This window comes from Capsicum annuum, chromosome 3 (assembly GCF_002878395.1).
Source record: "Capsicum annuum cultivar UCD-10X-F1 chromosome 3, UCD10Xv1.1, whole genome shotgun sequence".
In the NCBI taxonomy this organism is placed as follows: Eukaryota; Viridiplantae; Streptophyta; class Magnoliopsida; order Solanales; family Solanaceae; genus Capsicum; species Capsicum annuum.
In genome coordinates, this window is record NC_061113.1 from 64,489,722 (window position 1) to 64,504,257 (window position 14,536).

General features: G+C 34.8%; 1 protein-coding gene across 1 annotated transcript; it reads left to right on the plus strand.

Moving 5' to 3' along the window:
* Positions 1 to 738: 738 nt before the first annotated feature.
* Positions 739 to 10,268, plus strand: LOC124896670. Its single transcript, XM_047408325.1, has 2 exons — positions 739 to 1,082; positions 10,091 to 10,268. Exons 1-2 carry the CDS (start codon positions 739 to 741, stop codon positions 10,266 to 10,268), a joined length of 522 nt encoding a protein of 173 aa, XP_047264281.1.
* The last annotated feature ends 4,268 nt before the right edge of the window (positions 10,269 to 14,536 follow it).

The following is a 14,536-nucleotide window of genomic DNA, read 5'->3' on the forward strand; positions in this document are numbered from 1 at the left end:
AGTGTGCCTTTGGAGTTACTTCGAGAAAATTTCTTGGCTTCATTGTGCGACACCGAGGAATTGAAATTGATCAAGCTAAGGTTGATGCAATTTTGAAGATGCCCGAGCCTCGGGATATTCATAAGTTAAAAAGCCTTCAAGGAAGGCTAGCATATTTAAGGAGGTCCATCTCAAACCTGACTGGAAAATGTCAACCATTTAGTCACCTCATGAAGAAGGACACTCCTTTTGAATGGGACTAAGCTTGTAGTAATGCCTTTGAGAGTATCAAATCATACTTAATGAAGCCACCAGTTCTTGCGGCACCTATACCTGGAAAACCATTGATACTCTATATCGCGGCACAAAAGAGGTCAGTTGGAGCACTATAAGCTCAAGAAAATAGTGAAGGCAAGGAAAATTCTCTTTACTATTTGAGCATAATGATGACGCCGAATGAGCTAAGGTATTCTCCAATTGAGAAGTTATGTTTGGCATTAGCCTTCTCGATTCAAAGATGAAACACTACTTTCAGGCTCATGTTGTTCGACTTGTCTCTAGGGTAAATCCCATCAATTTTGTAATGTTGAAACAGTCCTTAGTGACCGACTTACAAAATGGTACCTTTAATTTCAACAGTTTGAGATTGTGTATGTTCCCCCAAAAGCTGTAAAAGGACAAACATTGGCTGACTTCTTGGCAGATCACCCAATACCTGATGACTGAGAGCTGAGCGATGAACTCCCTGATGAAGATGCAATGGCTGTTGGAGTTAGATCCCCATGGAAGGTGTATTTTGATGGTGCTACATATAGAGATGGAGTTGGTGCTGGCATAGTGTTTGTCACTCCACAAGAAGAGGTCATCCCCTACTCTTTTACCTTGACGAATCGTTGCTCCAATAATGTTGCTAAGTATCAAGCGCTCATACTCAGACTAGAGATGGCTATCGATATGAAGCAATTGCAATTACAAGTTTTTGGCGACTCTCAATTGGTGATAAAGCAGTTGTTGGGAAGCTATGAAGTACGGAAGCCTGAGTTAAGACCATATCATAAATATGCACGAAAGTTGATTGGATGGCTTGGAGAAGTAACCCTACAGTATGTGCCAAGAAAGAAAAATAAGCAAGCTGATGCCCTAGCTACTTTGGCCTCAACCCTGACCCTTCCAAATCAAACACAAGTTACTGTCCGCCAAGAATGAGTAGTACCTCCATCAAACAATGATGAAGAAGATAAAGTTGAATACCTCATTCCCGTATCTGAAACTATAAAAGAGGATTGGCGACAACTTATTATCGATTACTTATGTTATGGGATACTTCCAGAAGATCCAAGGAGAAAGACTGACATTCGTCGTCGTACACCTCTCTTCCTTTACTACAAAGACACAATGTATAGAAGACCATTTGAAAGAGTACTCTTACGATGTTTAGGAGAGGAAGAAGCAATTCAAGCTTTGCAAGAAGTGCACTCAAAAGTTTATGGATCACATCAGTCTGGACCGAAGCTCCATTTTTACATTAAAAGGATGGGATATTATTGGCCAATAATGGTGAAAGATTGCTTGGACTATGTGAGAAGATGAAAAGCTTTTCAATTCCATGCAAATTTCATACATCAACCTCCAGAGGTGCTACATCCAATTGTAGCGTCTTGGCCATTCAATACTTGGGGAATGGATGTTGTTGGTCCACTACCAAAGTCTTCTGGTGGATACTTATATATCTTGGCTGCGACAGATTACTTCTCAAAATGGACAGAAGCTGTTGCTCTCAAGAAAGTAAAGAAAGAAAATGTTGTGAACTTCATCTGAGTGAATATCATCTATCGCTTTGGAATCCCTCAATATATAATAACTGACAATGGTAAGCCGTTTGATAATAAGTTGATGAACAAGATCTGTGACCTCTTTGGCTTCAAGCAGCGCAAGTCTTCAATGTATCATGCTGCCGCCAATGGTCTAGCTGAACCCTTCAATAAGACTTTATGCAACTTGTTGAAGAAAGTCGTCTCCAAATTGGCATGAGAGAATGGAAGAATCTTTACGGGCGTATAGGACAACTTACCGTACACTAACACAAGCAACCCCATATTTACTTGCTTTTGGAGTTGAAGTAGTCCTGCCACTTGAGCATCAAATACCTTCTTTGAGACTGGTTATTCAAGAAGGGCTCACCGATGAAGAAAATGCTAATTTGCATCTTGTAGAGTTAGAAGCTCTTGATGAGAAGAGGATGGAGGCTCAATAAAATCTTGAATGTTATCAAGCCCGGCTATCTCGTTCTTTCAACAAAAGGGTTTGCTTAAGGTGCTTCCAAGTTGGAGATCAAGTCCTTGCAGTAAGAAGGCTCATTATCACTTCTCATAAGTCAAGGGGAAAATTTACCCCAAAGTAGGATGGACCATATGTTGTACAAGAGACATATTCAAATGGTTCTTACAAGCTTGTTGATGCAGATGGCATGGGGATTGGCCCCATCAACGCCAAGTTCTTGAAGAAGTACTATCCTTAAAGGAAGATAACACTTCTTAAGGCACGAGTATAAACTGCATGTACACTCTTTAAGGCACGAGTATAAACTACATGTACACTCCTTAAGGCACGAGTATAAACTGCATGTATACTCCTTAAGGCACGAGTATAAACTGCATGTTCACTCCTAGCCCGCAAGAGTATAAACTGTGAACGGATCTCACACACACAAAAACCTCACCCAGAACTACGTTGTGACTTGATCCTATTTACTGAGGTACGTAGGCACTTGAAATTTCATTCTGAGTTCAGTTGCACGAGTGTCAAAAAAATATATTCATGCAGTATCTACCATATTAATAGCAAGTATGAAACTATTCTAATTAAATTTTGGACTTACTCTAAATATCTGTGACTCAATGGGGGCAACCCATCGAAAATAAAGAGAGTTCCTTCAATGGAATTTGGAATGCCAAAGTTCTCTAAGCCTACAACTAAGAGGATCTTAAAATTTTCATGCCTTAAGGTAGACAAAATTTGTCCCTTTGCACCTTAAGTTGGCCTCTTACGGGTTTATCCTTACAAGGATATCAAAATTTCCATGCCTTAAGGTGGACAAAATTTGTCCCTTTACACCTTAAGCTGACCTCTAACGGGTTTATCCTTACAAGGATATCAAAATTTTCATGCCTTAAGGTGGGCAAAATTTGTCCCTTTGCACCTTAAGCTGGCCTCTAACGAGTTTCTCCTTAAAAGGATATCAATATTTCCATGACTTAAGGTGGACAAAATTTGTCCCTTTGCACCTTAAGTTGGCCTCTTACTGGTTTATCCTTGCAATGATATCAAAATTTTCATGCCTTAAAGTGGAAAAAATTTGTCCCTTTGCACCTTAAGCTGGCCTCTAATGGGTTTATCCTTAAAAGGATATCAAAATTTCCATGACTTAAGGTGGACAAAATTTGTCCCTTTGCACCTTAAGAGGCCTCTAACGGGTTCATCCTTAAAAGGATATCAAAATTTTTATGCCTTAAGGTGGACAAAATTTGTCCCTTTGCACCTTATGTTGGCCTCTAACGGGTTTATCCTTAAAAGGATATCAAAATTTCCATGCCTTAAGGTGGACAAAATTTGTCCCTTTACAGCTTAAGCTGGCCTCTAACGGGTTTATCCTTAAAAGGATATCAAAATTTTCATGCCTTAAGGTGGACAAAATTTGTACCTTTGCACCTTAAACTGATCAATAAAGGGCCCATACTTAAAGAAGACCAACACATAAATGCATCAATAAAAGGGCTCATACTTAAAGAATACCATTGCATAAGTGCATCAAGTGAAAGGGCCCATACTTAAAGAAGACCATTGCATAAGTGCATCGATGAAAGGGCCCATACTTAAAGAAGACCAACACATAAATACATCAATAAAGGGCCCATTCTTAAAGAATACCATTGCATAAGTGCATCAAGTGAAAGGTCTCATACTTAAAGAAGACCGTTGCATAAGTGTATCGATGAAAGAGCCCATACTTAGAGAAGATCATCGCATGAATGTATCGGTGAAAGGGCCCATACTTAAAGAAAACCATGCCGTCTTCAAGCAAAGTATTTCGATCTTAAGGTGACAGAGGTGAAGTTAAACTCTTACCACCTTAAATCGGCCAATTATGTGTAAGTCTTTTGGTCTTAAGGTGACAGAGGCGAAGCTAAACTTTTACCACCTTAAGCCGGCCAATTATGCATAAGTCTTTCGATCTTAAGGTGACAGAGATGAAGTTAAACTCTTACTACCTTAAGCCGGCCAATGATTGCATATTTGTTTCAACCTTTCCAAAAAAAAGGAGGAAACAAGAAGAAAGTAAAAATACAAATAGAAAGGATGTTACCTGTCAGAGCGTTGCGATCTTGAAAATTGTATATCACCAACTTGGATTGAGACAAGATGCCTTGATGAGAATAAAAGCCTCAAAATCTAGTTTGAGGAAATCAAATTTTTCTTTGGTGGTGATGGTCCCACATCAAGATATAAATTATTTAGGGAAGCAATGCAAATTTGGAATCCTCTGTCAGATAGCATATAAGATCGACTTCAAAAAAATTATTTGGAACAATAAAAAAAAATAATAAAATACAAATTTTGGATATGTTATACATGCATGTTTCTTACATCTATAGGATCAAGCGGATCATAATTTCGATACTCTCACATTGAGATATAATTTTTTTGGTGATGTCGCATAAATCTGAAATTGTTGATGCATCAAAACTCAATGTTGATTTCGGGATAACACCTGAAAATATCTCGATTATATTAAATTATGAATTTTGGATATTTTATAGATGTTTGTGTCTAGTTTCACAAGAATCAAGCGGCTTGTGATTTCATTCTTCCTACTTCAAGATATGAAAGTTTTAGTAAAGACGCGCAAATCTGAAATTTTCAGCATGATAAAATTCAAGCTTAACTTAAAAAAATTATCAAAAATTATATTGAAGGATTTTAATTCTGAATTTTGGATATGTTTTATATCTTGAAGTCTAGTTTCTGTAACATCAAATGTATCATGATTTCAATATTTCTACAATGAGCTATGAATTTTCTACCACTAACATGCTATGCTGAAAAAAGTGACGAAAATAAGAGAAAAGTGGGAGCAAAAGAAATTACCTCAATATTATTGATGACTTGGAAACCCCAAAATTGATATGAAAAAGTGGAGAAACTACCTCCTTTTATAAAGTTGTTGTATGGATGTTTTCTTCTCCAATATAAATTCAGATTGAAATAATTTCCATCGCCAAATTCAAATTGGAGATTATTTCCTTCTCCAAATTCAAATTGGAGATTGTTTTCTTCTCCAATATGAATTCAGATTGGAATAGCTTTCATCTCCAAATTCAAATTGGAGATTGTTTCGTTCTTCAATATAAATTCAGATTGAAATAATTTTCATCTCTAAATTCAAATTAGCTATTATTTCCTTCTTCCATACAAATTCAAATTGGAGATTGATTTCCTTCTCGCATACAAAGTCAAATTGGAGGTTGTTTCCTTCTCCAATCTAAGTTTAAATTGAAAGAGTTTTATTTCTGGTTAAGTAAAGCAATGAAAAAGTCTTCCAAAACTGTTTGAAATCGGATATCATGCCTCACCAACGGGTCTTAAGTATAGAGATTCGTGGAAAAAATAAGAGAGCTTTGAGAGACAATGTCAAAATGGTTCGACTTTAAAGTTTTTGAATGAGGTGTTCTTATGTATAGAAAATCGTTGAAGCACGAAGGAAACATGTTTAAATAATCATACTTCAAGGCTAGTCTCTAAAATATTAAATGTCTCGACAAGTCTTGAAGTAGGGGGCATTTGTGGGAGATTCAATTTTATTAAATTTAAATTTGTACACAATTCGGATTGTATTAAATTCAAAATATATTAGTCTCAAATAAATATTGCGAATTAATATAATTGAATTAATTATTTAAGTCCAAATAAGTATAGATTTAAATAAGGCCCAATATTTATTGGGTTAGTCCATTAATTTGGGCTACAAATGATGAGCCCACTTTACTAAGCCCAAGATATTGTCATATTTTAGAGGCCCAAATAAGCGCCACGTGTCAAATGAAGTGGCATGCCAAGTGATTCGGGTCAAAGAGACATCTTAGCACTAGAGGACATGAAGATATGAGGGAAGATCTGAGCTTGTGGGGATGCCTAACCAAGGAACAAACTTTGAAGTGTAGAGAACAAGTCCCAACACTCCAAAGTTGTCCAAGAACCAAGCCCTTTTGTTTGGGCTCATTAAAGGCCTTTTAGTCATTTATGTAACAAGTGTTGCCCTAGCCTATAAATAGAACAATTAGGTCATTTTATCATCTAAACTTTGATGATATGTTTTGAGAGCATCATAGAGTGTCTTGCAAGGTGGAATCCTTATGTTGGTAGTTTGCTTAGAAACGTTGGTTGCTTGGGGATTCCGGTTCCCTTGAGGTCACGTAAGAGATAGGTTTATGTTGTGTGTGGTATTAAAGGTTCAAGAGTGGAATAAGCTCTTAGGTTGTTAATATTATATCTCCATTTGTCTATCTTTCTATCTTTACTTTGTTCTAATCATTGGTGTTCTTGTTCTAGTATTGTAACCCGTGACTTCTTGTCATTGTTATATCCTTGTTGTTGTTCATCTGGTCTTCATATTTTTGTTGTTAATCTTACTTTGGGTTGGCTATTTCGGGGTTAAAACACACCCTTTATCTCGTCATTGTTGTTGTTATTGTTGAATCTGAGCGTGGTCTCTAAATGGTCCTTGAATCTTCGGATTTGTGGACTGTTTTGAGTGTGTTTTCTTGTCTTCTTGACAATTCCAATATCACCAAGTCAAGTGAATAAGCCAATAGGACCGTACCACATGTCAAACTGATGCAGCAAGCCCATGAAATAAAAGCCCATAAAAAGGCGCCATATCACTTAAATCTGATTGGTCAAAGAAAGTCCATATTGATCATGACTCTTCCTTTTCCACAAGTATAGATAGGGGTCTCATAATTCAGAAAAGGGACCCCAGAACTCTAACAAGTAGCAAGAGAAAGCTCGTGGATCAAACGCCCCAATTTCTCCTTAAAGCTCAAGCATTCAAATCAAGTTCATCAAAGTTCAAGATCAAGATTGCAATATTCAAGAACAAGCTCAAAAGCTCTTGAATTCAAGTGCAAGTCAAGATCAAGTCCCTCAAGTCCATCAAATCAAATTTAAATTCAAGACTAAGCTTTAAGCCCTTGAATTTATATTCAAAAAGACGAATCAGAGGATTCATAAAGATTGTAACACTCACTTATTGAAATCAATAAAATCGATTATTGCAATATTTTCTTGTCTCGAACTATTTATTTTTCGGTCTCAAAAATTTTATTGTCCAACAATAGATTAATTCTATAATGGAGACGAACAAACTTTATATCCTAGCCATTCAATTAGGCTAGAAATAGTGATCAACATCATTTTCACTTATAACATGAAGTTTAGGTCATGATTGGCAACATAAATGGTACGATTAGTTAATCACGACAAGCTAAATTAGCCCATGTGATTTTACATGTGCGATTAAAACCAGCAGTTCTCCCTCTATTTTTAAATAGTTCGCCATTGTTGACTTGGCACTTCCCTCAAAAAAATATTTATTAATAGCTTCTTTTACCAAATTAGCCTTATGAATCATATTTTGAAAATGTAAATTTGAGTAAATGGATAACTAAATTGAAACAAATTTTCTTGATTTTATAAATGAAACAACTAAATCAAAATAAATATTTTTAGCAAGAGCCCAACTAAAATTAAATGGAGGGAGTAGGTTAGAAATTAATGCAGATTCTTATTTTAGAGGTGACATTTGAAGAAGACGTATTACATGTGATCTTTTCTAGGGAATTTGGGTGAAATATGAAAACCACCCAATTTGTAAACCAGGCTCTCGCCCTTATGTTGATGGGGCTTTTGATTTCTAGAGTGACGGTAGGCCCGACTCAGAGTAACTTACATAGAGATGGAAGCCGCATGGATGTGATCTTCCAAGGTTGTACAAATGCTATAAAAGAGTGGATGTTTAAGTAATTCTTATGACACGTTTTTCAGTTGCCTTGTTAAGATTAGCAAAGCTGTTGTTTCTATGAACTATAGATGATCACCAGAACAACAATATCTGTGTGCATATGATGACAGATGGGCTGCTCTAAATTGGGTAAATTAAGGACATGGCTTTGAGTGGGAAGGACTCGAAATGGCTGTTGATGGTTCTCGTGTTAATATTGCTCACCACGTTGCTTGTTGCCTCTCCACAAAGCGCTATGACGGTTTTTAATCAAACTCCTTCTCTGCAAACCTTAAGGTTTGATTAAAAATTCATAAAGCTCCTTCAAAATAATACCATCAGATCGTTGAATCATAAGCTCTGATATCTTTGTTGGGTTCGAAATTGAGAGGGTGTAATGCGAAAGCTAATTTAGTTGCAAATCATGTAGGCGAGAAATTAGATGACAAACAAAAACATACTAAAAACATAATTATTATATTGTTTGATCAATTGACCTATATATGAAAAAACTAATCAAAAAGTATCATAATAACTATGAGAGGAAAATCTCTTCATAAACAAGGCTTTTCAAAGAATATGAAATAAGAAGAATATTCTCAATTTATACAGGTAGAATATCTTTTCTCTAAAAAAAAATAAAATTAGACAAATATAAAAGAGAACTATATTTTTTTTCTTTTAGAAAAAGTAAAGTAATTATTGTATTACTTTGACTTTTTCTTTTGAAAGAAATTAAATCTCAAATTTAATTAAAAAATCAGGGTAAAACTGTAACAATATAGTCTATAGAAAATATGAATTATCATGACAATGGTAGACATGTGAAGACTTAATGATCAACCGTGTTAATGCAATTTTATAAATTATACTCAGACATAGGTACTTTTTGAAGCACATTTATGTCACGCGAACACGTGGAACGCGCGTGCCATGATACAAGTATATATATATATATATATATATATATATATATATAAAGATTCACTAGCCATTAATAATAGGAACTAGTTATTCTTTAATATAATTCTTTCACATTGTACGTACATTCTCTTTCCCCCGATCATGAGTCTTTTTGCAAAATTTAAAATGACAAGGTCTTTTTTTATATAAAATATAAACTTGTGGCTCAATTTGAGCAATTTAAAAAAGGTAAAATCATGATATGAAATTCTTAAATTAAGATGTTTAGAAAATTTAAAATTTCGTCTCATAATTTGATGAAATCGCATGTACAAACGTCTACTTAGAAACAATCTTAAGAATTTGACCAAACTAATTAATGCTCAAAAAATATTTTTAAGTTGATTGGCTAAATATAAATTGTTTTTTACTAAAATTATTTTTTAAAATAAATTAATTTTATAAGTTTGATCAGGCTGAGTATTAATCAACTCCAATCAACCCAGTCAGATAAAAGAAATTGGAAGAAGTAATGTTCCTTCCTTCCTCTGTAATTGAGACTCAAGAGGTGTCTTGCATCTTGTTTTCTTACATCTCTGACATGAACCTACGTTATCCCCAAAAAAGATTAAACATGATCTGTTAATGAAAAAATTATATCAAAATATTGTCCTCCCCCCAAGGTGACATTCAATGCAAATTTCAAGAAAGCCAACGAGGACCCTATTAAAGTTGGATTAATATTTCCAAATTTCACGTGCAAATACATCCGTTCATTCAAAAATCACGCCAGTTACGAAACCAAATGTCCTCACAATATATAGCGCAGCATACAAAAGACTTCCTGATCAAGTTCTACCATTTAAAGTTCTTATTTCGTGTTCATCTTACTACAATCACATTTTCCTTTATTTCTTCGCTACGACTAATATCCTTATCATGTTCTTGTCGAAATACAATTTTTTCAGAACTTACATTTCGTTGGCTTCGTAAATTCTGTCCGCAATGTAGTAGGATCATAAATTCCTTAAGGGCAGTAATTATGCGTTTTAATCCTCGATTAGTAATTAACTTGAAGGAAGTTGTGATCATACTCTTAGCCCTACCGATATTTGTGTTTCTTGTAATTTTTATTATTTGTTGTACATTTAGTCCTAGCAAGATGCAGAAGAATATTGAGAGTCCTGATGGAACAATTAAAATGCAGAGAGGAGGAGTTTCTGATTCGGGCGGAGATGGGCACATTGACACGGGTGATGGTGCTATTGGCAGCATAACAAGTTGTGGTGATTTTGGTGGAGGAGGTCATAGTGGTGGTGATGGATGTTGAATTGGTCTAACTGTAACTAATATTCTTTAGTACATATTAATGTTTCGATTTCTAGTTGTAATTTTCTTCATGTCTTTTAAGGCTTCTTTGTTTGATAAAAATGTCTACGTGGAGGTGTTAAAAGTGTTTCGTGACCATACATGGAAGAAAATAAAGAACTGGGATGTTAGAAAAGATTTTACAAAATTTAATTTTATGATACTTTTTCACATCACGCGCTTCCATGGTTGCAAATGCTATCTACTCGAGCGCAAAGGTGGTAATGGAAGTATGGAACCCTCTTCCCAGATTTGACGTTAATTTTTTAGATGCGGTTTTTTTTTTCATTACAGTTTGGATGGTGATTTTTTATGATATGGTTAGTAAGAGAGTCATGTTTGTTTTAATTGTTTTTTAAAATGTATGATATGGTATAGTTTAATTTTATGATTTGATAATCATGAAAACCCTCACTTTATGTAACCATTGATTTGATGATATTCATGATTTGCTTATTCTTTTTCCAGTTATGCCCCTTTTTAATATTATATAATTTTATTTTACCCTTTATCTTCTATTATTTAACTCCACCTCCTACCCCGACCCCCCAGCCACGAGCGACCCCTCCCCCTGCCTCGCAAAAAAAAATTATTTTTAGAATTTCGATTTTAGAAATTTTTTAACTTTTTTCTTATCCTACGACTACTCTGACCCGACCCCACCCTTTATCAAACCCCCACCCTAATATTTTTAAAAAAATCAAAACTTTTCTTTCCACTCCCATCCACCCCTATCCCTCCTCAGCACTTACCAACCCCTCTCCCGAACCAATTTTTTTTATTTTTTAATAAGGTTTTAAAAAGATTTTTCACCCCACCATTACCTCCTACCAGCCCCCTGAACCCACCCATAAAAGCAATTTTTTTTTAATTTATTTTTAAAAAAATTCAAAACTTTTTTCTTACCCCACCTCTACCCCTATTCTTCATCCCCCACTTCACTACCCCACCCCCAAATATGTTTTTAATAAAAAAATTCGTAATTTTTTTGTTACCCCACTCCCCCTATTCGATTCGTTCTCATTATTTTGTGTTAAATATATACTAATATTTTTCTATTTGCGTAACGAACACGAGAAAATAAGTAAGAAACAATTTATTTTTCTAGATTTTTTTTAATTCCGTACTGAACACACCCGTAGCATACACAAAAGATGCATTCAAACTTTGTACTTGTCGTTGATGGTCACGTTTTAAAACACCAAAAGAAAATAAAATTTGTTACTATAAAAATGAATCTAATTACATTTATTTTGATCTATTCTTATATTGATTTTGTTAAAATTTACATGAATTTAGCAACTTAATATATTTACATGGCAGAATTTGTGGCAGATTAGCAGAAAGAAAATTATTTTATTAGCAACTATTGATAAATTTAATATTTATAATAATTAAAGACATTTTAGTACACTTATCAGTAATGATAGAGTATCATATTAGTACACTAAATAAAAAAACTGTTATTAAACAATAGTGACAATACAGTCTATCCAAACATTATATTGCACTATACTGTATTGTTGTTCCGGCGGATACAAAATCTGTATGTTTTCTATAGAAACTTCAAACTAAGTTCAAGAATAAGTTTTCGAGAACTACAATGAAGTTCAACACCTTCAAACAGAAGTTCAAGTGAATAATCAAATGAACTATCAAATGAAGTGTTTATCAACTTAAGAAATGAAGATGAAGTAGAAATTTAAGAACCACGTCCACCAACTTCACGGTGTGGCCTTAAGGAATTTATTTCCCTCAGGTACCCGAGGTTATGGAATCTTTCATCTTAGGATGAAATGGTTCACTTTCTGAAAGTAGTGGTACCTCAAACTTTCAGAAACTTCGGCCGCACTTAACAGTTTGATGATCACAAGAGAGTTTTTAAGAAGAAGAAAAATATTTTTAATTAAAAAAATTATCTTTACCTGACAAAAAGTTCAGGTATTTATAGCCACCAAGGTGTTGCTTCATGAAAAGAAGCAATAGTTTAGAAAGGTGCAACTCTTCGAAAAGATGCAACCCATTGGAAAGGTCATAACAATTAAATCCGAAAAGGTGCCTATTCAAATTGCATCCTTTCTCTTAGTGTTTTTTCGAAAAAAGCACCACCTTTTCATTTTCCATTCACACCTCTTAATAACCCACCAATCCCCTACATGAATGGGGAATGATTATCTTAAAAAAAAATTACGAACAAGTATGTGATCAACAACCAAAAACTGATTGCATCTGGATAAGTAGGTTTTTCTTTAAACTTTTCGTAGTGAACATGCATCGGATGCACTCGGTTAATCGGTATATTTGATATCTTTGAATTGTCAAACTTTAATGTACACCTAGACAATACATATCACACAACCAGCCTTTTACCGTTTATGGTTCTCACGATTTTTTTCATTTCATCCATAAACATGTCTTGGTTTCATAAGAGCGTACAAAATAGGCCTTTACTAACATTCTCCTTGAAGCTACTTCCACTCCACCCTCTCATAGGTGATTTCTAAATGTTCAATCCTATAGATTAAACTATTTGGTCAAATTTGCCAAATTTAGATAACCATTAAAAAGCTTCACATCATAAGCCTTATCCTTATTTCCTAAAAACTGTCTATATCATGAGAATGAGTTAAGTATATTGACAATATTGAACCGTCAGTCACAACTTTGTTTAATCTCCTTGAACCTAGCTTTTGAGATCTCCAGTCCGTTAGGTAGATTTACCGCCATGCTGACTTGTCCTATGCTATAAACTCATTCCCTTCGATGTTCTCTCAACTCCCTCTCTAGATAGGCCTTGTGTAAGTGGATCTGACACACTATCCATTGACTTCACATAGTTAACAGTGATAATTTCACTAGAGAGTAGTTCTCTAATGATATTATGTCGTCGTCTTATATGACGAGATTTACCATTATACATCATGCTCCCTGCCCTACCTATCGCCGCTTGGCTATCACAGTGTATACATACTGGTGCTAATGGTTTGGGCCAATAAGAAATATCTTTTAAGAAATTTTGGAGTCATTCAGCTTCTTCACCGGCTTTATCTAATGCAATAAATTCAGATTCCATTGTAGAACCGGCAATACATGTCTGTTTGGATGATTTCCAAGAGACTTCTCCTCCATCTAAAGTAAATACATATCCACTCGGAAATTTTACTTTATTTGATCCAGTGATCCAATTTGCATTACTATATCCTTCAATGACCGTTGGATATTTATTATAATGCAAAGCATAGTCTTAAGTATATTTAAGATACCCCAAAACTCTTTTCATTGCCATCTAGTGAGTTTTATTGGGATTACTCGTGCACCGACTCAATTTACTAATAGCACATACTATGTTTGGTCGTGTACAATTCATGATATACATTAAACATCCTAACACTCTTGCGTAATCCAACTGTGAGTCACTTTAACTTCATTCTTTTGAAGTGCAAAGCTCACATTTAATGGAGTCTTAGCAATACTGAAATCCAAATACTTGAACTTGTCAAGTACCTTTTCAATTAATGAAATTATGACAATGCCAATCCGTGTAGAGTTTTATGGATTCTTATTCCTAAGATCACATCCGCAACTTCAAAGTCTTTCATATCAAACTGGCTCTCAAGCATTCATTTCATAGCATTTATGTCAGAAATGTCTTTACTGATGATCAACATGTCATCCACGTACAAACAAACAATGACCTTGTGATTTGAAGTGTTTTTAATGTAAACACACTTATCACATTCATTTATTTTAAACCCGTTTGCCAACATGGTTTGATCAACTCTGCATGCCACTGTTTAGGTGTTTCTTTTAGTCCATAAAGTGACTTAACAAGTTTACACACCTTTATTTCTTTACCAGGAACCACAAAACCCTCAGGCTGTTCCAAGTAAATTTCTTACTCCAACTCTTCATTTAGGAGTGCTATTTTCACATCCATTTGATGGATTTCAAGACTATATATCGCCCCCAAGGCAACTAATATCTGAATTGATGTTATCCTCATTACAATCGAGTATGTATCAAAATAATCAAGGCCTTCTTTCTGTTTGAAGCCTTTCACTACAAGTCTTGCCTTGTATTTATCAATAGTACCATCTTCTTTCATTTTTCTTTTGAATATTCATTTAGAACCTAAAGGTTTATTTGCTGGAGGAAGATCAACTAACTCCCAAGTATGGTTGCTCAAGATTGAATCAATCTCACTATTGACTGACTCTTTCCAAAAGGATG

Excerpts from the sequence above, each read along its gene's own strand:
- LOC124896670 (XM_047408325.1), top strand. The coding sequence starts at position 739 with ATGGCTGTTGGAGTTAGATCCCCATGGAAGGTGTATTTTGATGGTGCT. Across the intron at positions 1,083-10,090 it reads CTTGGAGAAGTAACCCTACA|TCCTAGCAAGATGCAGAAGA; the intron begins GTATGTGCCAAG and ends TTGTACATTTAG.